Source organism: Dicentrarchus labrax, unplaced genomic scaffold (assembly GCF_905237075.1).
Source record: "Dicentrarchus labrax unplaced genomic scaffold, dlabrax2021, whole genome shotgun sequence".
NCBI lineage: Eukaryota > Metazoa > Chordata > Actinopteri > Moronidae > Dicentrarchus > Dicentrarchus labrax.
Genome location: NW_026136712.1, coordinates 17490464 through 17514673, shown reverse-complemented (window position 1 = coordinate 17514673; position 24210 = coordinate 17490464). Strand labels below are relative to the sequence as shown.

Genomic DNA, 24210 nt, shown 5'->3' with positions numbered 1-24210 from the left:
TGACTGTAACATGAAGTCCCTGGTTTAATTCCATCATCAACACACACAGAAGCAATTAACAGGAAACATGATGCAGGCATGTAATACAATGGACATTTTAGCTAATTGATTACCATTACCATTTTATCCTTAATCTAAGGTTTGGGAGATGTAAATAGGAAGTATGACGTTGCTATGGTTTCTCAAATTTCATGACTATTAATGTGAAGATGAAACCATATTATCCATAATGCTGCCGTTCACGTTCAAAAGTAATTATTCCCTGGGTGTATGTAAGCTATATGTATATTAATAAACTCTTTTAAGAGTGAAGGAACTACCCTTCCTTTAAACCACTGCGAATGAACTCGAACGCTGTCATTATTATAAACTGGCAAAAAAAATAGCAAAAGCCAAAAAAAAACAAAGCATATCAAAGAGATAAATCATGGTTGCTCTGTGGTAAACCTAATGTAAACCATTGTAGAGCTCATGTGTGTGAAAATTCTTTCACACACATGCATCTACCGGACTCAAGTTTCTTGGCTACAGCTCTTTAACACGTACAATTCTTTCATTTCTCCCATTCACACCTGCATGCATTACCAGATGAGTCCCGGACTCAAGTCTCTTGGCTATAGCGCTTTAACCTGGAGCTCTGGCGACACTGCCGTGGTCTTTCCCTGCCCTGCTGACTCGTCTGTCACAGCTCACATTCCAGGTGGCGAGAATCAATTCCTCTGGCCCCCCTGAATGCACTTACCAGAAAGACAGAGTCGTCTAGGCCACCTGGTTCTTTGGATCACAGCGGTGAGCGAGTCTCGGTTCTCAGGCGTCAGGCCCTCACTTCTCTACCCTTGTTTGGCGGGGAGGTTGAAGTCACAGTCCCAGACTCTAGCCGTGCATGGTCTTTACCTTCAGCCCTGAGTGTCTGAAGTCCTGTCACATGAGTGATCTTGCCGACAACGCCAAAATGTGGTGGCAATTTGTTTAATAAAGCATACAAAGTATGATCTTGTCTTTCTGTAAGGTTTTATTCAAGTCATCCATGAATGGTCTCACGAAACCGTCACACGCTGTCGTATATGAAAGTCCGAAAGAGCCCCGACTGGAAGAAGCAGTATGGTTTTATCCCTGTTGGAGCATCACTCTAACACAGTTACAGATTCCTGAGTTCTGGGACAGTAAACAGACAGATATTGTGGTGAGATGATCATGTCCTTGTCTTCTTAGTGAAGTCTCAACATCCCGCTGTGAGATGAAAGGTGTAGAAAATATGTTCCTGAGATCTTTTTGACATAAATTGATCATCCGTCACTCTGAAACCACAAAGTGATCAGAGCTTTTTGGATCAGCTCCACATTCTCCACTGAGGATTATTTAAAGTGGCTCAAGTCAATATGGTAAAATTAACAATTGATCTTGTAACTACTTATGTGAAATTGCTCTCAGTTATGAACCCAGTAATTATCACCCGACTCTGCAGCTCACCTCAACTCTGAAGCAATTTTAGTGTCTTTCAGCTCACTGTTTTGATTCACACATAAAAACAGACAACAGGTTTTGTTTTTATTGTTTATTTCCGCATTACAAAGAGTCTGAAACATCTCTTCAGAGCAGATATCAGGCTATTAATTGATAATGAAAGCATATAGCTACATTTAAAGACATATTATATAGAAAACATTTTATATCGTCAGAATATTCTATCGTCTTGTACTTAATTGCGTGCTTAATATTTTAAATATTTTAATATGTCTTAAGGTGGATTATAAGGTTTGCCCTTATTACATAAGATATATTTATGTAGGAAAACATGCAATTATATTAGTCTGTATGTATTATTATACATACAGACTATACTTGTTGTTGTAAGGTGTGTGGTTTGTGACTTTCTAATCACCACAACTTCACCTTGAACTGCACTTGAATTGACTGACTTTCTGCCAATGATTCAGGAAAGTCACCAAGAAATGAACACATGACCTGCAGCATGGTGTGACTTTGTGTATACGACCTCTGGGAAGTAACGTATGTTATGTTTCATTATTCAGCACTAATATTGGTCTTCTGAATTCCAACTGAAAAACATAAAGACTAAAAACAGAGTGGCAGCTATCACATAGAAAATGAAGAAGACTTTGTTGATAGTTTTGGTCTTTCTGGTCCAGTAGCCGGGTTTCTCTTCTTCCTTCCTGGAGCTGAGAAGCACAACCAGTGTTTTCAACAGCTTTTCAGAGTCTTGGGACTCCTCCATCAGCTGGATGCTGCTACCCTAAAAAAGTGGTTTGATGTTAATGTTGTATGCAAATACAGCTGCTACACTTTTCGGTCACATTTGTTATTTTTGTGCCTGTAAGTAATGGGTGGAAAATGTTAATTATTCCATGAGGGAAATGGATGATTTTGCAGGTAAGATCGCTCACATGTTTACTGTGTGTTTATGTCTGTCAGGTTCTGTGATCAGTTCTTTGGTTTTATGGTTTTCCTCTGATGTTCTCCACCGTAACTGTCTGTGATTTACAAAGTTTAGCAAAATGTAGCTGCTGTTAGCTGCACTGTCCAGGACCGTGCTCAGAGGAGATTGGTTGTTAGTTACACAAATAACTCTAGCTCTATGAACTCTAGCCCCAACTGTGGCAGTCTTTACCTTCTGTTTAATACCTGCAAAATAGAATTGCAAACAAAGATCTGTGTCATATGTGTCCGGTTACTAAAAGTTGATCCACACCTTACAATCAAAATTAAGAATTTAATTTGTTCTGTATAATAAGGGTGAGTGGAGTTTAGAATACAGTTTCCCCATCATCTGGATAATCTAAAACACTATTTGATAAGGACTATTTCTGCAGGAGAAAGCAGTTACTGTCATTTGGATTAAATCTTAAAAAGGTAACTAACCTCTTTGGCCATCGGCAGTGGTTCAGATGGCGTTTCACCAGGAGACACATCACAGATGTCTGAAAAGATACATTAGACACAAAATGTGGATATTTGATTTATTAATGTGCATATTAATGTTCAAAAAGGTGATCATCTGCAGTAACTTTGATGCTGCTTTGCAAATTGACCAGATGTCTGATTTTATCTTTTGAGATTGTAAATATAAACAAACAAAATATAAAAAAAGTTGTAGTGAATCTCACCTCTAAAACAGTTCTGGAAGCTGACTTTGCCTCGTTTGTCTCCACAGTCCTCACTCAGGCTTTGGTCTTTATCTGCCTCGTTGTCTTGGGAGGCAGAGTCTCTCCCCCTCAGATTCATCACCACGATCGTCTCCACGAGGCTCAGCATCATCAAACCAAAGATGCCAGTACAGTAGAGTGCTGAAGGGAGACGGCAGCAGTATTAATGTGGACGAATAACTACACAATAAGTCAGTATATTTGCCGTTCCTGCTCATGAAGCACAGCACAGTAAAGACCAGAGTAGAATTGTTCTGATACCTGATACCGATATCGTGTCTCATTACCTATAAGTGGAACTCGGTCTGAAGAGGAAGGCAGAATGTCATTCAGAATAAGTTGCATCACGGTGACAGCAAGCAGCACGGTGATCTTGAAGCTGAGCTTCTCGCCCCCGATGTCTGAGATCAGGAAGGAGGTCAAGTCCAGAAACAAGAAGAACAGGATGGGCAGCAAGAAATTGATGATGTAGAGGATTGACCGCCTCTTCATGTTGATCTGTGAAATGATGTTAAAGGGTTGAGGTAGTTGACCTTCACAGTTGACACAGGCTAAACGGAAGCAACTACAGCTATTACAGTTATACTGCTGCACGCAGGTTGCCCACGTCAACGGTGATGCAAAAAACACTAGGCAAGGGTAGAAGAAACAAACTACATTTACCCAGTGATGGGTGGAAACTAGGGATGTCATGAGAACCAGTACTTTGGTACCAACTTGATGCCACAGGTCAGCAAATGTGATGGTATTAATTTTTCTACAGTACCATAGGTACCAGGGATTTAATTCTTCCGGACCTGACGGGGCACTCCTGTAGAGTCTAGTGACAATCGTGCATCCTCTGCGGAGGAACACAGACACAGACGCTCTCTGGCGGAGATATGGTGGATTTTACAAGCATGGACCAGGTAAAGGAAGAGTCAGCAGCAGTAGACACATTTGCAGGTGCTGATGTCATTCGGTATCATGTTGGTTTCAATTGGTTTGATGAGGTATGGAAATAGGAAATATTTACTTTCCACGTGTGTGTGTGTGTGTGTGTGTGTGTGTGTGTGTGTGTGTGTGTGTGTGTGTGTGTGTGTGTGTATGTATTCAGAAATACTTACAGTGTAAACAATCCTGCTTTGGGTGTAGCCAGGGCTGTCATCTTTTATTGTGGAGACTGTCATGTTGACAAACAGCCACTCGTACTGGATGAAATCTTGCCTCAAGTCTGCAATCTTGGACTTATTGTTAAACACAAAAAGCTCTATTTCCTTGTCTGAGATAAAAAAAAAATGAAACTGAGGTTAGCTTGTAGGTTAACAAAGAACAAATGTATGGTATGTATGTGTTCAGGTGACAAAAAGTCATTAAAGCACAACATGCATTCAAACTCTTGTCAACAGGTTACAGGCTCACCAGAGTGTATGACAGACTTCACAGAGATGTTGCAGCTCTGAATGTCGAAGGGAAATTTGTAAACGTGCATCCTGCAGGTGCTGATGATCACCTGGTCATTTGTAACTTCAATAAAACCGTCGTTTGAAACCCAGAGATAAGGAGTTGGAGGGGCTTTATCCTTCTCTGTCCTGTACGAGAACACACACACACACACACACACACACACACACACACATGCTTTAAACTGAATTTGACATCATGTATAATCTACTCACCTATACAACATAACTTAATGTAAAATAAAATAGTATGCAATGAACTATGACAGTTACCATATAACCACGATATCTCTGGCTGGCTATGGACGTATGTTGCATTTCCTGTCTGAATCTCCACTATCACTATCAAATAAAGAACAAATTCTCTACCAACAACCTTCAAAAACAAAGATACACTTCAGCTCTTTGACCACTGTCTATCTGATAGACAACCGTTTACTTTATAGACATATATACACTCTATAGCCTGTGCCAAATTAAATTCCAATCCCAGTATCTGAATGCTCATAAAAAATAAATGTCCATTGATCTTTGCAAGGGTGTACTTCCATCATCATTGTGTCAGTGGCATAGTATTAAAATAACAATATAGTTTAATGTAATTATTTCTCGGACAATATATCATCCAATAAATGTTATCATGATAGGCCTAGTGGTGGGATGCACTAATAATAATAATATAAATAATAATAATAATAATAATAATAAAAATAACAGAGTTTAAGAAGACAGCTGTGGATACAGTATTTCACTGGACCTCTCTGATACAGAGGGGTACTAAAATACTACTATGTTTTTAGCAAGCATATTGTACCGCAGATTGTTTTCCATGTCGCCCCCTGTCTCTTTTTCTTGTGTTGTTGCACTTGGTTGATGATGATCATAAGTAATGTAATCATAAATGTTGCTTTTGGCAGTAACATAATGTTCTACTAGCCTGCATATACATTCAAACTTACATCTCTATAATAGTGAGATCTGGCTTCCACAATAGCTCAGTAGGAAGAAAAAGATACTCGATACCGCAGAATTCATCTGGATTCCAAGAAATGAACTCATTTTTCCAGAGCTACAGAGGAAAACAAAGAAAAAATTTGTTTTCCAACAGAGTGAAAGGGTGGGAATTCATTCAATCAAAATGTGCTTTCTTCCCCAGAGAGAACTCACCATTACAATCCACATATAGGACACAAATTGCTGGTCCTTCTCGTTCTATGAGCAAAGAAATATTTGTGAAAATCATGGAAAATGTCAGAAAACACAAATTCGGTGTTAATACAAGTTACTTTAAGTTCCGAGTTCATATGATACAGTTTTGAACAGGTATTATTATGAGGAAACAAACAGCGAACAGCCCTTCAGTTACAATGCATCAAATCTAAACCACAAAATATATTTAAAAAACATAAAAAAATTAGTATTTGTTATTTTATTAACTGGCCATGTTTAGACGTCCTTAAACTTCATCTGCATGATTACAGACATTTGGGCTAAATGGTCGAATGTGGTGTGAGTGATCGGATCTCAGTGCATCTTGAGCCCAAATAGGCAACGCAGTAACAGAATCCTGATTCATGTTTGATCAGCACTGCCTTGTTTGACAGTTTGATCAGTTGAGTTTAGTGCGTTGAGCTGGATGGACTCACCGAGAATTACCTGTCAATCACAAGGTAGCCCCGCCCTAAAGCATACCCTGCTTTATTTTTTATTTAATAATTGTTGTTTAAGATCATAAGCAACCTACTTACCACATCTAGAATGGCATAGAGTTGTACGTCCAGGGTTACGTTCGTGGGCGTCTTGTAGTCTTTAACAGGCCGGATCATTGAGAACAGGTCTTTGTTTTGGGTGAAGTTCAGGTGGTTTAAAACATCCTGATAACTGCAGATTTGCTCAGAGGACTCCCCATCTACAGCTAAAACATCAAGACACATTATCTATGAGAGAGAGTTTACTCTTAAAAGAAAATAAATCAGGAAATGTGATGTTGATTACCAGGCTCTGAATTGTGCCTTTAAATTAGAGTTTGGGAGCACTTGTGTTTGAATTATGTTCTCTCAGCTTGTCATTAAAAAGAAAACATTGTTTGTATCCACTGCTTCTGAATTCATATGAATTTGATGATTTAATTCACATGATTTATTAGCCCCAAAATTGGACCCTGCTACTTTCCAGCAGCGTCTCATTCACCAAGATAGCCCTACTCTGACTCTGACAAAGGGTTTAATCTGAGCCAGGCCATACAACAATGATAGCTACACAACTGGGTCAGAGCATCTCCAAAACTGCAGCTCTTGTGGGGTGTTCTCGGTCTGCAGTGGTCAGTACCTCTCAAAAGGGGTCCAAGGAAGGAAGAAGTTAATGCTGAAAAAGTTAATGTTGAAAAGGTTCATGCTGGCAGGGTGCCCAGGTGGTCATAATGTTATAGCTGATCGCTGTATGTGAATATATATATATGTATATATACCGGAAACTCTAATCCACCTCACAAGTTATTATGGCCACATTGTGGCCATCATTAGATGGACGCTGGCAGGCATATGGACTCTACTCAACCACTTAATACATTTTAATTGTGGTCACTGTTACAGATGGCTAAATAGACTCTCCATTTAAGATCCATCTCCCAGCTACAACCCGATGCTTGTTGATAAAAGATAATGGCCAGCAGCGCTCAAAAGTGTGCATGCAGCCTTTTAGAAAGCTGTTAACAGAAGTTTTGTCAGAATCGTCGTAAACCTCACAAACATCCTCTCCAAAGTGAAGTGTGGTGGCAACATCATGGTGTGGTGGATGCTTTTACTCAGCAGGGACTTAGAATTTAAGGAAGAATGGACAAAGCAATGACACCAAGAACGAGGCCAAAGCAACACAGGAGTGGTTGATCAACAAACAGGTGAATTTTCTGCAGTGGCCAAATAAAAGTCAAGACTTCAATGGAATGTGGGAAAAAATCACTCCCAAACAATATACAAAGCTGGTAAATACTTACTACAAAAGAGTTAAAGCTGTTGCAGCAAAAGGTGGCTCTACCAAGTACTACTGCGTATGGGTTGAATACCTGAACTAGCAGCAAAAGTAGCTTCTTTAATTTTCTTTAAAACGTAAAATGTTGTTTGCAATAATACTGAATGAAAAATACATCAATTATATCAACAGGTATTATTTGTAGTATCGCAATTTATCGCCATATTGAATCGTAACCACTGCAGTGTGATATGTATCGTATCACCAGATTCTTGCTAATACACAGCCCTATTGAGGACTGTATGAATACTGAGTCACTGTATATATATATATATATATATATATATATATATATATATATATATATATATATATATACATTGTTTAGGTACACCTAGCTTAAAGGAGCACAATCTAATACATCCCTGCAGTGATTGCTACCTGAAGGACTACCTTTTGTGCTGTTGCATTATACTGTGAAGTGTTTCTAATATTTTTTCCATGTTTCTATCAGTTAGTAGGATAGATATTAGAAACATCTCCCATATTGTAACAGCACCACAAACTACATCCTTCAAAATGATCATAAAGTCTTTATCAACACCTCTCTAAAACAACTTCAACCTTCCTGAAGGTTGGATCTATTGCAGGACTGTTTTAGCTATGTGTACCCAATTAACTATTCTATTCTCAAGTCTCCCTCCACCTCTAGTAGCAGATGGTTTATTTGTTCAGGTTTTGATATTTCTCTGTGGATGTGGATAGAATTTCTTTTGTGACACTCACAAAATGAAGCACAACATTTAAAAAACACCTCTTTTCATAAACTGTGTCCACGTTGCTGTTGATTAGCCACAGACTCAGACAGTATTCATACCCTTGGTAGAAATTACTATTAGCATTATCCAGAGCAATGAGACGCTGTGAGGATGAGAGAAACCTTACCCACGAGGAGGAGCAGGAAGAGGAAGCCAACAAACATCATGAGTGGAGGACCAGAGAGAATCCAAAGCCTGTGAGAGGTCTGTGCATCAATGTCACCTCTGTGCTTTCTAGAAACATCACAGCACTTTATCCTCCCACTGGAAGAGGGCTGGACAAACTGAATGACCCACCCATTGGTTTGTTTTTGTTTTTTTATCTTCCTAACCAGGCTGTACATCTGCAGTTGCAAGGGAGCACTGTAGAAGTGGAAGATTTATTTATTTATTTATTTGGGAAAGTAAATTATAATTTGGTGGAAAATAAAAGGGCCTGGTGGCACATACTGTACCATACAATGTGACTGTAACATGAAGTCCCTGGTTTAATTCCATCATCAACACACACAGAAGCAATTAACAGGAAACATGATGCAGGCATGTAATACAATGGACATTTTAGCTAATTGATTACCATTACCATTTTATCCTTAATCTAAGGTTTGGGAGATGTAAACAGGAAGTATGACGTTGCTATGCTTTCTCAAATTTCATGACTATTAATGTGGAGATGAAACCATATTATCCATATTGCTGCTGTTCACAATCAAAAAGAATTATTTCCTGGGTGTATGTAAGCTATATGTATATTAATACATAATACGTTTATTTTCCATGGCGTGTACATACCATACATATAAACATATAAATATATATTACGTTGAAGTTCAAATCATAAGTGCACCCTCGCACACTCGCGTACAAAGAAAAACTGAGAGTAGGTTTGGTTTTAATTGTTTATTTTTTTTGCATTACAGAGAGTCTCATACTTCTCATCAGAGCAGATATCAGGACTGTTGTTTGATTATGAATACATAAAGCAGAGTAAAGCAGATGGAGATCTGAAAGAAAACCACAGAAAGACAACAACTGAACCCATACAGACATCAGTGTAGTGCAGGTAGACGTGGTGCATAATTATTTTAAGAGCGAAGCCCATAAACCACTGCGAATTAATTCTCATTGTTATTATTATAAACTGACAGTATATCAGAAAGATAAATCATGGTTGCTCTGTGGTAAAAGTAATGTAAACCACCATAGAGCTCAGTGGTAGCAGTACCTCACTGTGTGTAAATACTAGCTCTAACTCATCCATTCAAAGACGTTGCTGTTACACTTTAGGGTTGTGGGTACTGTACCTTTCCCTTTCTTAAAACAAGAAAGCACAGACTTGTGGCTTCTATCGTTTCACAATCTCATAGCTCACGATAAATCTAGCTTGGATGTTTACCACATTGGGGCTAGTAATCAAAATCCTCCAGCTTGAAAATTATAGGAAACGCCACTGTTGAGCACTGTTGTACTCGTCAAAGTCAATTTACTTCTGACAGGACGCAGTCCCCTAAGCAGCCTTTTAAAACAGTTGAAGAGTAACTTATGTGGCTCCAAAGAAGACAAAACTTTGTAGCAGAAAACGTGAAAAAACTTGTTCGTGCCTTTGATCAAGGGATCGAAATGTCAGTTAATAGAGCTTAAATAAGATTCCTGTGGGAACAGACATTTTGTTTTATATTATGCAGGAAAACCTGCAAAAACCAAACACCTGCATGTTTAATTGTTTGTATTGGTGAATTTTTCATACATACAGACAATGCTTATTGTAAAGTAAAGACATAAGTCTATATGGTACATTACACACTATATTACACATGCAAATCAATCAGATGTGAGTAGCAGTGAAGGATTAAATACTACCTTAAATACCAAGTATACCATTACTCGTCAGCTTTACTAAAGCAGCAGCAGCAGATGTGAAATGAAAACATTATATTTCATTATTCAGCACTATTATTAAGTTTCAGAATTCCAAGAGAAAATCATAAAGACTAAAAACAGAGTGGCAGCTATGACATAGAAAATAAAGAAAACTTTGTTAATAATTTTAGTCTTTCTGTTCCAGTAGCCGGGTTTCTCTTCTTCCTTCCTGAGGTTGAGGAAGAGAGTCAGTGTTTTCACCAACTCCTTCAGCTCATCTGAGAGATTTTCAAAGTCCTCCATCAGTTGGTTGCTGCTACCCTGAAAAAGTGGTTTAATACAATGTGGTTAAAAAATGTGATTATGCAAATACAGCTCCCACATTTGACAGTCACATTTTTGTGTCAACTGTTAGTTTTGGGCCTTGAACGGGACATATCACAAAAATAATGGGTGGAAAATGTTCATTATTCCATGAGGGAACTGGATGGTTTTGCACAGAAACTGCAGGAGGACATTAGTTTTAAGGAAAGACCGCTGTCAGGCACTGTGATCAGTGTTTTGTGTAGTCTGTGTTAACATTATCACTGCTGTACTACAGACACCAGCGGCAGTTCAGTGGACTGCAATCAGTGTTCTGTTGGAAAATAAACTATAATCATGTTTAAAATATTGTTGCTGTCAGTGTTCCTATATTTAGACATAGACACCATGCTACTAACTAGCTTGCCGTTTACAAATCACAAAGCAACCAATTTAAATCGACACCTCGCAGCCAGCCGACCAACCCCGGCTTAACTTTGGCTAGTTAAGGATTTATCTGCCTCTCATCACTCTTGGCTACTAGAAAGCAATCATTTGCTTTGTACCTTAGTTTACCTTCGTTACATAATTTATTGTTTGCTAAAATCAACACCGTTTGTCATAATACACAAGTTGGTATCATAGATCACGTTAGCTAGGGAAGTAATTTTCCAAACTAACGTTAGCCAGCTGACATTTGCATTCGGTTAATCAGCGAGCTGCAAAACATTATCTGACGCTGCTATTTTACAGAAAATACGTAAAAATGCATAAAAAACCATCCCGCAGGCACCCGAGAAAGTCAGTCAAAGTCTAATTTTTAAGTTTTAAGTTGCGTTACAACCCATTCACTCACTGGCAACCAAAAGTGATAAATAAAAATACTTGACATGGTTCAGAATACTACATATGCCACAGTTTTCTGAAAGTTGCTTTATTTCTAAATACAAAGCTATCGTTGCTGTATTTCTATCCAGCTGCTTTTGTATTTGTAAAAAGAAACCTGTAGAGACTCTGCAACCAGTTTCCTCATCACTCTGGATAATCTAGAACACAATGTCAGCACTTGTTATAGGGACTATTTCTGCAGGAGAAAGCAGTCACTGTGACTTGGGTTTAATCGGGTTGGGTTAAGAAACAACTCAGTCTTCACCTTTTTGGCCACTGGCAGCTGTTCAGATGGTGTTTCACCAGAAGACACGTCACAGAGAGACGCACAGTAGATCAATTTATTATTGTCTGAAAAAATGCATGAGACATGTTTAGTGCATATTCAAAATAACAAATTTGGTATTAAATATCTTACATGTGCCTGTTTCAGTAACTTCTTCACAAACTGACCAGATGTCTGATTTTCATTTTTTAGCTCATAAATATATTCAAACATCCCAATTAATTGTAGCGAATTTTATTTGCCTTTGTCTCGTTTGTCCCCACAGTCCTCACTCAGGCTTTGGTTTTTCTCTGCCTCATTGTTTTTGGATGCAGAGTCTCTTCCCCTCAGATTCATCACCACGATCGTCTCCAGGAGGCTCAGCATCATCAAACCAAAAGACCCAATGCAGTAGACCGCTGAAGGGAGCAGGCAGCATAATTTTTAGTGCACACATATCACATCAGCTAAAGTTTTAGCAGAACATCTCTAACTCTGAGTTTCATTACCTATAAGTGGAACTCGGTCTGAAGAGGTTGGAAGAATTTCATTCAGAATAAGCTGCATTACGGTGACGGCAAGCAGCACGGTGATCTTGAAGCCGAGTTTCTCGCCCCCGCTGTCTGAGATCAGGAAGGAGGCCAAGTCCAGACACAAGAAGAACAGGACGGGCAGCAAGAAGTTGATGATGTAGAGGATTGACCGCCTCTTAATGGTTATCTGTGAAATGATTTTGAAAGGGTTGAGGTTATTGACCTTCGCAGTTGACACAGCTGAACAGAAGCAGCTACAGGACACCAGGGCCCTCTCCTGGTGCCAGGCCTGGGACGGGAGTTGGGCTGAGCCTGAAGGTTTGACATGGGGTCCCTGCCTTATGAGCCCACCACCTGCAGGGCTGGATGTTGGGTACATGTAGGGCTCTGACTGTTGTCTGGGCTTCTCTCATTTGTCTTCTCTTAGTAAAAGTTAGCAGAGATTGGTCCAGGGTGTGTATCTATTCTGAATGTTCATTTTCTTAGCTTACATAATCCGTATGCCAAAGAGCTGCCTCTTCGTGTTAGTTCTTCCCTCCCTTAAGATGAAATAAAATGTAAATACTTGTTTACTTTCCACCTGTGTGTCTGTATTCAGAAACACTTACAGTGTAAACAACCCTCTTTTGGATGAAGCCAAAATTGTCGACAGTTTCGTTGCAGACTGTCATGCCGATGAAGAGCCACTCGTACTGGATCCGCATCAACTCCTGAGACCACTTTGTGGACGTGGACGAGTTGAAAGTCTCAAAAAGCTGCATTTCCTTTTCTGAAGTGGGAGATAAAAATATAAGAGTGAGATGTATGTAGGAATGTAAGGTATGTGTGTACTGTAATTCACACTCAAACAGACATGAGAACATAAACAACTTATAGGAACTTATAAAACTTTCAAACACAACAGGTTACGGACTCACCAGAGTGTATGACAGACTTTATAGACAGGTTGCACCTCTGGATGTCAAAGGGAAATTTGTGAACTCTCATCCTGCAGGCGCTGACCAGAACCTGGTCGTTCTCAACTTGGATGTGACCATTACTATAAACAGTGAGATAAGGACTTGGAGGGGCTTTATCCCTTTCTGTCCTGTAAGAGAACACACGTACATGTGTGTTATGAGTGTTTGTGGATTTATGCGTGTGAACACATGCACAAACATTTAAACTTACATCTCTTCAATAGTTAGATCTGGCTTCCACAGTACGTCAGTAGGAAGAGTAAACTTCTCAATACCACATAAGTCCTGTGGATTCCAGGAAATAAACTCATTCTGCCAGACCTACAGAGGAAAACAAGGAGAAGAAATACATTTAAACTAAAGAAATGACAGTTTCTCAGCGGAGCGAGAGGTGGGAATTCATTCAATCAAAATGTGCTTTCATTGCAGAGAGAACTCACCATCCAAGTCCAAACGTAGGGAACAAATTTCTGGTCCTTCTCGTTCTATGAGCAAAGAAATGTGTTAAAACTAAGCATAAATTCGGTGGTTCAATGACAATGTCAGATATTATGCGTCAACAAACAGCACCTTAATTAACACACATAGAGCTACCAATCACAACACACACTCTGTCACCATACAAATATAAAGCTTCCATACGTTATTCTTTAAGTACCAACCAACAAAGCTAAATCAAATATTACGCAAGACAACTATACTATATATAAAAATAAAAAATATAAATATAAGTGAGTCTAAAAAGTGAAGTATTGCAGTAGCAACAATAAAAGCAGTTCGGGAGTAAATGTATCCAAGGCAACATCGACACTACTATGTTTTTGTTTCGCACACGTATACGCATGTTTAACTACATTTACAACTAGCGTGCACACTATTTTTTGGCGTTTTCAAGCCCCTGAACTAGACATTTAGGAATGCTGCTTGCCCTGTTTCAGTTTAAAAAAAAAAAAAGTTTTAATCTGGACGGGCAAAAAACTGAGACTTTTGGAAATGATGACTTATTGGATTTTATCAGTCAAGACGTATCCTTCCACCTCTGAATGTTGTCTGAGCGATGCATCCCCTTAAATAGGGCCTCTGCTACTCTGATCTCCTTTGTCAGTGTGTTTCCGGCCTGGTTGCACAGGACAGTTCTCAACCATTACAAACAAAGCCTTATAAAAGGACATATAGTGATGTTGGCTTATGGCATCGCTATACACTAAATCTCTCTGAGATATCTTGCTAATTGTCAGCCAAAAGAAAACATACCCTCTTTGGCAGAGTGAATACTGTAATAATTACTGTTAATTCATTAACTTGAAAGCTCTATCAAAACTAATTCCCCCATGTGGATCAATAAGTATTTCTGAATGGCACAGAGCAGAACTCGGTGGTGCTGTAAACACTTCAAGAAATAACAGTTTATAATTGTAATATAAACCACTTACCACATCTAGAATGGCATAGGGTAGTACAGTCACGTATACATCTGTGGGCTGTTTATAGTTTTTAACAGGCCGGATCATGGAGAACAACTCTTTGTTTTTGGTGAAGTTCAGGTGGTTTAAAACATCCTGATAAGTGCAGTTACGCTCAGAAGACTCTCCATCTACAGCGAAAACATCAAGACACATTATCTATGAGAGAGAGAGTTTACTCTTTAAAAGAAAAAGAAATCAGGAAAAGTTTGGCTCAGGCATGAAATACCTCAACAACTATTACCATTCAATTTAATTCAGACATTCATATCACCCAAAAGGATGAATTGTAGGCGAATAACTTCACTTGATCTTTCACCATCATCAGGTTAAAACTGCAAGTGATAGCATGCTAGTAAGCTAAACTTGTCACTGTACATGTTAGTATGATGTTGTTAGTGTTTGTGCAGCCTCACAGACCTGTTTTGTATTGTTGTCGACTCTTAGCTTTGTTGTTTAATCATTAAATATTAATTCAGCTGACAATTATCTGCAGTGACTGTGGTCACACAAAGGCCATCATGAGATGGGTGTTGGCAGGCGTATGGATCAGCTTGACTCGACCACTAAATGATTTTTAAGTGTTAGTTTAGTTGTTGTTGTTCCAACTACAGCGTGCTGCTTAATCTAATAATGAATCAGGCTTTCTGTGTGTCATTATAGAGGACAGGAGGAAGGAATCATTTCAGGAATATTGTTTACTTCACTGACGTTTTAGATTTGTTCCATTGAGATATTATTGAGTTTATGTAGTGACTTTGCTGATGTAAACTTTACATTATTTAGTTATATTTAATATATTCAAATGTTTTAAACCAGTTCAGGAAATTCTTCTTGCTAATGTATAATTCTAGTGTGAAATACTACAAGCTGGATAAATATTATAGTGATAATTGCCTAAAATTATGTGAAAATGCAAAGTTTTTAGTCAAATTACATCACAATTGTATGTATGTATGAAAAAACCAGCTGCTGAGTCCACTTTCAAATGACAATATGAACACAAAAAGTCTCTATCTGTTGGTCCAGTTATTGATCCACTTTAAGAGTTTGGTTCATTTATTTACTTGATGTGAGGATTTTTCTGATTTTCTTATAGTTTGTGATGGTAAATGAAGAATCTTCAGGTTTTGGACTATTGGTTAAACAGAAAAAGACATCTGAAGATGTCACTTTGGACTCTGGGAAAATTATTTAATTAATATTACATACAATTTCTGCCAATAGAGCCTCCTAAATGTTACAAACTGGACCTTTAAAGAATTGTTTAATTGTATTTTAGTTGAGTAATTTGTAATATAAGTATATTATATGCATAGAGAAAATGATTACATTTATTTGGTTTTTACATTTATCAAAAGACAATTTGCAATATTTAAATAATTATATTGAGGAACATAACGTAATACAAGGTCATTGAACATGTTTAAATTGAAAACAAATTATAAAATCTACTTATTCACTTCGTAATATTACATTATATAACATTTTATTTGATACTGGAAAGTAAGTTGTACTTGATGTTAGAGCAGTAAAATTTATTTGAAAGAAGTTTTAGTAAGTAAATCTTACAAGTTGTTTTTTTCAGTGTATACATCAATTTTATTTTATTTATTTTATTTTACCTTTATTTTACCAGGAAGTCCCATTGAGATCAAAAATCTCTTTTACAAGAGATAACTGGCCAAGGTAGCAGCTGTACAAAATCATAACATATCCAATATAATAACAATAAAACACAAACTATACAAATATAATGGCTTCTCAAGAAAAACAACCACATGCCTCTGTCACCATATTCTTTACGATCAGCCATAACACAGCAGCAGCCTCATACACAACAAACTGGGATGCACTGTGTGTTCTGACTCCTTTCTATCAGAACCAGCATTAATTGTTTCAGCAGTTTGAGCTACAGTAGCTCGTCTGTTGGATCAGACCACACAGGCCAGCCTTCACTCCCCCCATGACCCTCTTTTAGGTTCTTTTCCTTCCTTGGACCACTTTTAAAAAAACACTCACAACATGAAGCACAACATTTAAAAAACAGCAACACCTCTTTTCAGAAGCTTTTCATGTTGCTGTTTATTAGCCACAGATTCCACTCTGAACAGTATTCAATGAGACTGTTTCCTCAGTAGATATTAATTAAAATGAAATCTGTTCAGAGTGAGGTCTGTGAATTATCCAGAGCAACGAGACGCTGTGAGGATGAAAGAAACCTTACCCGTCATGAGGAGCAGAAAGAGGAAGCCAGAAAGCATCATGAGTGCAGGACCAGAGAGAATCCAAAGTCTGTGAGAGGTCTGTGCATCGATGTCAACTCTGTGCTGTCTAGAAACATCACTGCACTTTAATCTCACACTGGAAGAGGGCTGGACAAACTGAATGACACACCCATTGGTTTATTGTTGTTGGGTTTTATCTCAGTGGTAACCAAATGTAGTTGTACCCAAGGGCTTACTTCTGTAACTGAAAGCATAGCTCAGTTAAAGTGGAAAAATACAGTATAATTTGGTGAATGGAGGATAAAAGGGGCTGTTCTGGTGGTTGAGGGACATACTGGAAACGAGATGCATGCATGTAATCCAGTGTAAATTTTACCGCATTGATTAAAAGCTTAAAATAAATAATATAGCAGACAGGTAAAGGTGCAAGAGTTCAGCCGTCCCCTGGATGTACTGAATAAATAAACCTACCTGCAACCTCAGATCCTCGGACGCCAACCTCCTCACCCCTCTCACCCGCTCCAAGCCCCGGACCTGGGTGACCTCCATTACGTCCTACTCCCTCTGGAACTAAAACTCACATCCTTTAAAACTGCACTCATCTGCAACCATCTATTTAAATCTGCTTTTAATCTGTATTCTCACTTCCCTCCTTTTTATTGCTCCACCTTCTTTTGTTTATAGTTGTAATTGTCGTTGTTTTTATACTGTTATTGCCTTTGCTGTTGCTGTTATTTTTCTTTTGTGACCATGTAAAGTGTCTTTGAATACGTACTATATATATAATAAATGTTTTATTATTATTATTATTGGTTCACTCTCAGCATCGTCACACACACATACAAAAGAAAACAGAGATTATATATTTTGTTTTTATTGTTTTTTTCTGCATTACAAAGAGTCTGATAGATCTCTTCAGAGCAGATATCAGACAGTTAATTGATTATAAATACATAAACAGAGTAATTCAGATAGAGACGGGAAAGAACAACACAGAAAGACAACATGATATTATTGATCCATTTTAATATCTTCAGAATATTATAGATGTGTTTTACCAATTTGGAGCAATTTGATATGAATTTACACTTAATGCATGCTTCTTTTTTAAAATATTTTACATTTAAATCTTTTAATACTTTAATGATTTTGGGTTGGATTATAAGGATTGTCCCTAAAAAGATATTTATGTAGGACAACATGCAATTTTGTTAACACCTAAATGATTTTTTTTTAACTGAAAGAAGCCTCTTTAATCGTTAAAGAAAACTCTCCTACATCACAATTTTCGGTCTGGATTTTAATTTTTGTGTTTTTTTATAATTTTTTCAGAATGATAAAAACTTTTTCCAAATTCAGTGTTTTCTTGTCCCTGACGATTTACTTTTCTGCACAGAAATTACCCAAATGCTCAGATATAAGCCAACTGTGCGTATTCTTTAAAAGTTTTTCTTGCACATCTTAAAATTGGATCAGTGATTTATGCATACATATGCATAAATCTGCACCTTACTGCGTGCACTCTTCTAGTTCCAACTTAAAAACATAAAGACTTTGTGTTTACAACTTCTGGGAACTCTATCGTTATTCATTATCTCTACCATTATTAGTCTTCAGAATTCCAACTGAAAAACATAAAGACTAAAAACAGAGTGGCAGCTATGACATAGAAAATTAAGAAGACTTTGTTGATAGTTTTAGTCTTTCTGTTCCAGTAGCCAGGTTTCTCGTCTTCCTTCCTGAGGTTGAGGAACAGAGTCAGTGTTTTCACCAGCTCCCTCAGCTCATCCGAGAGCTTTTCAAAGTCCTCCATCAGTTGGTTGCTGCTCCCCTGAAAAAGCGGTTTAATAAACTGTGGTTAAAAACTGGGATTATGGTAATTCAGCAGCTGCATTTTACTGTTTTTGTTTCGGTTGTTGTTTTTTTTTTTGTCAAAAAAATGTTACAAATATACAAAAGTGTTTTCAGTGGCAGCAGTTAAAAAGCAGAAACATTACTTTTTAACGTTACTACCTGTGTCAGCATGTCTATAAAAGGTGGTCTGTTGTTTAAAGAAAGTTTTGGAAATGCAAGGATGAGTGTCAAATACAAATTCACCTCTACAAGTTATCGTGACGAATAACACTCTGTGAACTCCGGTAGCTCCAAACTGTTGCAGTCTTTTACTTTAATAGTTTAATATTGCAGCATTTATTTTGAAACACCAGTGTCTTATCTAACCTCTTTGGCTGCTGGCAGCTGTTCAGATGGAATTTCACCATTAGACACGTCACAGATAGATGCACTGGGAATCAATTTATTAACGTCTGAAAAGACACAAAACATAGTTAGTGCATATTCCAAAATAACACAACTGACCATTTTGTATTATAACTTTTACATGTGTCTGTTTTGGTGAATGCATAAACTAACAAACATCTGGTGTAACATTGATGCTGCTTCGCAAATTGACCAGATGTCTGATTGAGATCATGAATATAAACAAACGTGTCCATTTGTTATAGTGAATCTCACCTCTAAAAGAGTTACGGAAGCTGACTTTGCCTCGTTTGTCTTCACAGTCCTCATTCCGGCTGTGGTTTTTCTCTGCCTCGTTGTTTTGGGATACAGAGTCTCTTCCTCTCAGATTCATCACCACGGTCGTCTCCAGGAGGCTCAGCATCATCAACCCAAAAGTCCCAATGCAGTAGACCGCTGAAGGGAGACGGCAGAATCATTAATGTGCACAAATAACTACACAATGAGTCAGTATGTGCTCTTCTTGCTCATAGTGCAGTCCAATAATGGCAAGACTCTGAGCTTCTTTACCTATAAGTGGAACTCTGTTTGATGAGGCTGGAAGAATTTCATTCAGAATAAGTTGTAACAAGGTGACGGCAAGCAGCACAGTGACTTTGAAGCTGAGCTTCTCGCCCCCGCTGTCTGAGATCAGGAAGGAGGTCAAGTCCAGACACAAGAAGAACAGGATGGGCAGCATGAAGTTGATAATGTAGAGGGCAGACCTTCTCTTCATGGTGACCTGTGAAATTATGTTAATAGCTGTGGTTGTCCTTTATATTTGACATAGGTTAAACTGAAGCAACTACAGGTGTTACAGATACGTATTACACAACAAGATAATCTGATATAAACTGCTCAAACACTGTTGCAAGAAGCACTCAAATCACTTACTTAGATGTAGTATTGAAAGAGGAAGGGTAGAAAGTCTATGTTCAGATTTTTGGTCAAGAAAACAAACGTGGGAGTAATCTGCAGGAGCATCTGCAACCAATATCCTGGTTTGGTGCTAGAATCTTTTCTGTCCATGTTCAGGCTGAAAGGAGCTGGGCAGGTGTGGGGAGACTCATGAACCCCTCAGCCTCACAGTGCAATGTTTGCAGGGTTCGAACTACAGGTGAGCCTGAAAACATGAAACATTTTGGGGGGTCTCTAAAATACTGAAAATATCAGCCCCTCCTAAAGACAAAATCCCATTGTTTAGAATCGTTGCTGCATAAACTGTCTGTTTTCTTTCTTTCAAGAAAATTGCGACACGTGGAGATTTTTTTTTTTTTTTTTTTTTGCAAAAATATGCAAGAGAAAGTGAAATAATTCAATAAAGACTGAAGGCATCTTGTTTCACTGAGACAGGAATTGGTTGAATTTGCATTAATTGTTGTGGTTGCAACTTCCTGGAGGGACTACAGTATGCTATATTTGCCACCTTTGGATTATGTGTAAACTTACTATCAGTGTTCGATTTATGCCCGACTCGTGTAATACTCTTAATTCTCTTAAAAAAAATCAGCATCAGCACTGAAGCTTGACAGCCCAAAATTATTAACTTCAGATCAGAGAATAGAAAGCCGTGAAAGCCGTGGTGTAGTTGCACACTGCTGGTATGGTATTTGAGTGGAGGGCTCTGGGAACTTGATGCTATTATTTGGGGTATTTACACTCATGTCTGGGGCTTCCAGGGCTTTGCCACCGATGCATATGAATCTCCAGAGATGAGCGTTTATGATAATGAGACAGGTATGTTAACGTCTGTTCAGGGATAGGGATTTATCCAGGTTGTGTGGTTTATCTTAATTTCATCTTTCTTAGGTTACACAGTACATGCCACCTCTTTGTACATATCATATTTTCCACCTCTGTATGTCTGTTTTCAGAAATACTTACAGTGTAAACGATCCTGCTTTGGATGAAGCCAAAAAGGTCGACAGTCTCGTTGGAGAGAGTCATGTTGACGAACAGCCACTCGTACTGGGTCCGCATCAGCTTGCGAGACCACTCTGTGATCTTTGAAGAGTTCAGATACTGAACAAGCTGTATTTCATTGACTGACGTGAGAGAGAACAGAACTGTGAGGGTTACTAGCAGGTAACTAAAACTAAACAAAAGTAAATTGGCGTGAAAGAAAATCTTACAAATAAAAAACAGACTTCACACAAAATGAAAACTAACTAAAATAAAATAAGGCGGAGGCATTGGTGCATGTTTATTGAGTCTGGAATGTCCATACACAAAGTATTGTGTTTGTATTGTAATACCGTCTTAACTCTCACCTCTGACAAATATGTTATATTACATGTTATAATCTAAAAAACTCAAACTAAACATTTTAAACATTTAAACTGAATTTAAAACTAAAAACTAATGAAAAATACAAAACTATAATAACTCTGGTGCATTCAAACTCAACCATACGTAAGAACAACTTACAGGAACTCAAACTTTTAGATACAACAGCGCTCACCAGAGTGTACGACAGACTTGAACGAGAGGTTGCAGCTTTGGATGTCGAAGGGGAATTTGTGAACTCTCATCCTGCAGGAGCTCACCAGCACCTGGTCGTTCGTAACTTTGATGAAACCGTTGCTTTGAACAATTAGATAAGGACTCGGAGGGGCCTCATCCCTCTCTGTCCTGTATGAAAACACACATAAATATGCTTTAAACTGTTGTAAATCAAATGTTTAAAAATGTTTTATTGATATTTGATCGGATGACTTTATAAAGAGTTGGTGAAAAAAACTCTCGACAATTGCAACATTTTTAAATGATTTTCTGAAAGAATGAGAGAGAGGAGTTGAATTGAATTGACAACATTTTGATGTCAGATGCATCCACGTGTGCCCATTTATAAACCGATTAAGAGCAATAGCTGCTCACGTATTAGCACTAGTTAGTCTTAAGCAAGCACACTAAAGATCAAATGTATAAAACCGAACAGAAACGCAAACCTTGGCCCAAAGTCTCTCGTCATTTCAGACCCTGCCCCTCCCTCCTGCCCTCTAGTAACCTCAATTTTGTAAATGAAGCCCACTCAGATAACTTGTGTATATAAAATAATTATAATTTCTGTAATTTATTGTCTGTATAATTGTGTATATAAGTGTTACCAGCTATTTAAATTATTTATGTTTTATGGGTAAAAATACAATACCTATATGCAATAAATATTATTTTAAGTAAACAAAACATGTTTAAATCCTGTTGCTTAACCAGTTGCTATTCTGAGTGTGAGATCATATATATAATTTAAACTTACATCTCTTCAATCGTTATATCTGGTTTCCACAATACTTCAGTAGGAAGAGAAAATTGCTTAATACCACAGAAATCCTCTGGATTCCAGGAAAGTAACTCATTCTGCCACCACTACAGAGGAAAACAAGGAGAAAAATGCTTTTAAACAACAGAAATTTGAGTTTTCCAACAGAATGAGAGGTAGGAATTCATTCAATCTGAAGTGCTGACTTCTTCAGGAATAACTCACCATATCAAGCCAAATGTAAGAAACAAATTGCTGGTCCTTTTCTCTCTAAGAGCAAAGAAATATGCATGAAAATCTTTCCAAATTCAGAGTTAATAAGTGTTAATTAAGTTTGCAAACATCAGACTTCATATCACAGTTTAAACAAGTTCTCGAACTGTGTTTATATCTGACAGCAATCAGCATGATATGATCCATGATCTTTAAAGAATATTTTCTGTCTGGGAATTTTCGGGTTTAGTACAAATATGAACTGTACATATACTACAACCACTTACCACACCCAGAATGGCATAGAGTAGTACATCCAGAGTTACCTCCACAGGCTGTTTATAGTTTTTAACAGGCCGGATCGCTGAGAACAGCTCTTTGTTTCTGGTGAAGTTCAAGTGGTTTAAAACATCCTGATAACTGCAGTTACGCTCAGAGGACTCCACATCTACAGCGAAAACAACAAGACACATTATCTATGAGAGAGAGTTGACTCTTAGAAGAAAATAAATCAGGAAATGTGATGCTGATTACCAGGCTCTGAATTTTACCTTTAAATTACAACTGAGTGCCTGTGTTTGAGTTACAGTATATACTTGTATCTTATAATATGTATTTATCCCGGTTTTATCATATGAATTTGATGATTTTTAGCTTTTAGACATGGAATACCTCCACAACTTCTAGATTGATTGCCATGAAATTTGATTCAGACATTCATCTAACCCAAAGGATGAATTATAATAACTTTGGTGATTTCCAGTGTTGTTCTTTAGCGTCATCAGTAGGTCTAATTTTTAATTTCTCCAATACTTCTGCAAAACTAATGACATTCTTGTACTTTATATGTTTAGTGCTAATTAGTAAAAGTTAGCATGCTAACAGGCTAAACTAAGATGTATTTAACATGGTTAATGTTAAACCTGATCAGCATCAATATGTTAGCATTGCCACTGTGAGCATGTTAGCATGATGAAAGTTCTCCAACGTTATTAATATATAATCAATCAAGCTCACAAATATCGGCAGTAATATGAGCTGACTGTGGTCACGCACATGAAAGCCATCATGAGATGGGGGTTAGGAGACATATGGATGAGCTCTACTTGACCATTAGCATTGAAAGAGTCTTCATTAAAAATCCATCTACCACCAAATGCATGGTCAGAAGCACTCAGAGCTGTGTCTGAAAATAAAAACATACAGGAAATATCTCTCATCTTTTTGTCAATTTGGTCGAATTTGTCAACACAAACATGAGGAGGCACCGGTGTCTTTGTTTATTATAACTGGAATGGGTAGACATGCTCAGAGTTAACTGCCTCACAAATATTTCAAATTAAATACAAAATAAAAACTATTACAAAACTATAATAACAGGGAGGTCTGTGCATCATTCAGAGCAACAGGGACACTGTGAAGAAGAGAGAAAACCTTACCTGTGACAAGGAGCAGGAAGAGGAAGCCAGCAAGCATCATGAATGCAGGACCAGAGAGAATCCAAAGTCTGTGAATGGTCTGTGCTGCGAATGTGCATCAGTGTCAACTCTGTGCTGTCTGCAAATATCACC

General features: G+C 37.8%; 2 protein-coding genes across 4 annotated transcripts; both read right to left on the bottom strand.

The window, feature by feature from the left end:
• Window positions 1-1748: 1748 nt before the first annotated feature.
• LOC127373871 (5-hydroxytryptamine receptor 3A-like) lies at window positions 1749-16975 on the bottom strand. Of its 2 annotated transcripts, none has more exons than XM_051418718.1 (10): window positions 16890-16975; window positions 14633-14793; window positions 13640-13684; window positions 13411-13520; window positions 13158-13327; window positions 12849-13009; window positions 12217-12427; window positions 3126-3305; window positions 2881-2939; window positions 1749-2254 (listed from the first exon to the last, which is right to left on the bottom strand). In XM_051418718.1, the coding sequence occupies exons 1-10, from the start codon at window positions 16927-16929 to the stop codon at window positions 2036-2038; spliced, it is 1356 nt and encodes a 451-aa protein (XP_051274678.1). In that variant the 5' UTR covers window positions 16930-16975; the 3' UTR covers window positions 1749-2035. The 2 variants fall into 2 exon arrangements, with proteins under 2 accessions (XP_051274678.1, XP_051274677.1); XM_051418717.1 differs by lacking the exons at window positions 12217-12427; window positions 12849-13009; window positions 13158-13327; ... (2 more) ...; window positions 14633-14793; window positions 16890-16975 and adding exons at window positions 3452-3662; window positions 4271-4425; window positions 4566-4735; ... (2 more) ...; window positions 6355-6521; window positions 8519-8603.
• Window positions 16976-17899: 924 nt separating this feature from the next.
• LOC127373865 (5-hydroxytryptamine receptor 3A-like) lies at window positions 17900-24145 on the bottom strand. Of its 2 annotated transcripts, none has more exons than XM_051418710.1 (10): window positions 24079-24145; window positions 22927-23087; window positions 22652-22696; window positions 22424-22533; window positions 21629-21798; window positions 21052-21212; window positions 19699-19909; window positions 19405-19584; window positions 19111-19196; window positions 17900-18721 (listed from the first exon to the last, which is right to left on the bottom strand). In XM_051418710.1, the coding sequence occupies exons 1-10, from the start codon at window positions 24116-24118 to the stop codon at window positions 18497-18499; spliced, it is 1389 nt and encodes a 462-aa protein (XP_051274670.1). In that variant the 5' UTR covers window positions 24119-24145; the 3' UTR covers window positions 17900-18496. The 2 variants fall into 2 exon arrangements, with proteins under 2 accessions (XP_051274670.1, XP_051274671.1); XM_051418711.1 differs by having other exon boundaries at window positions 22966-23087.
• Window positions 24146-24210: the final 65 nt, after the last annotated feature.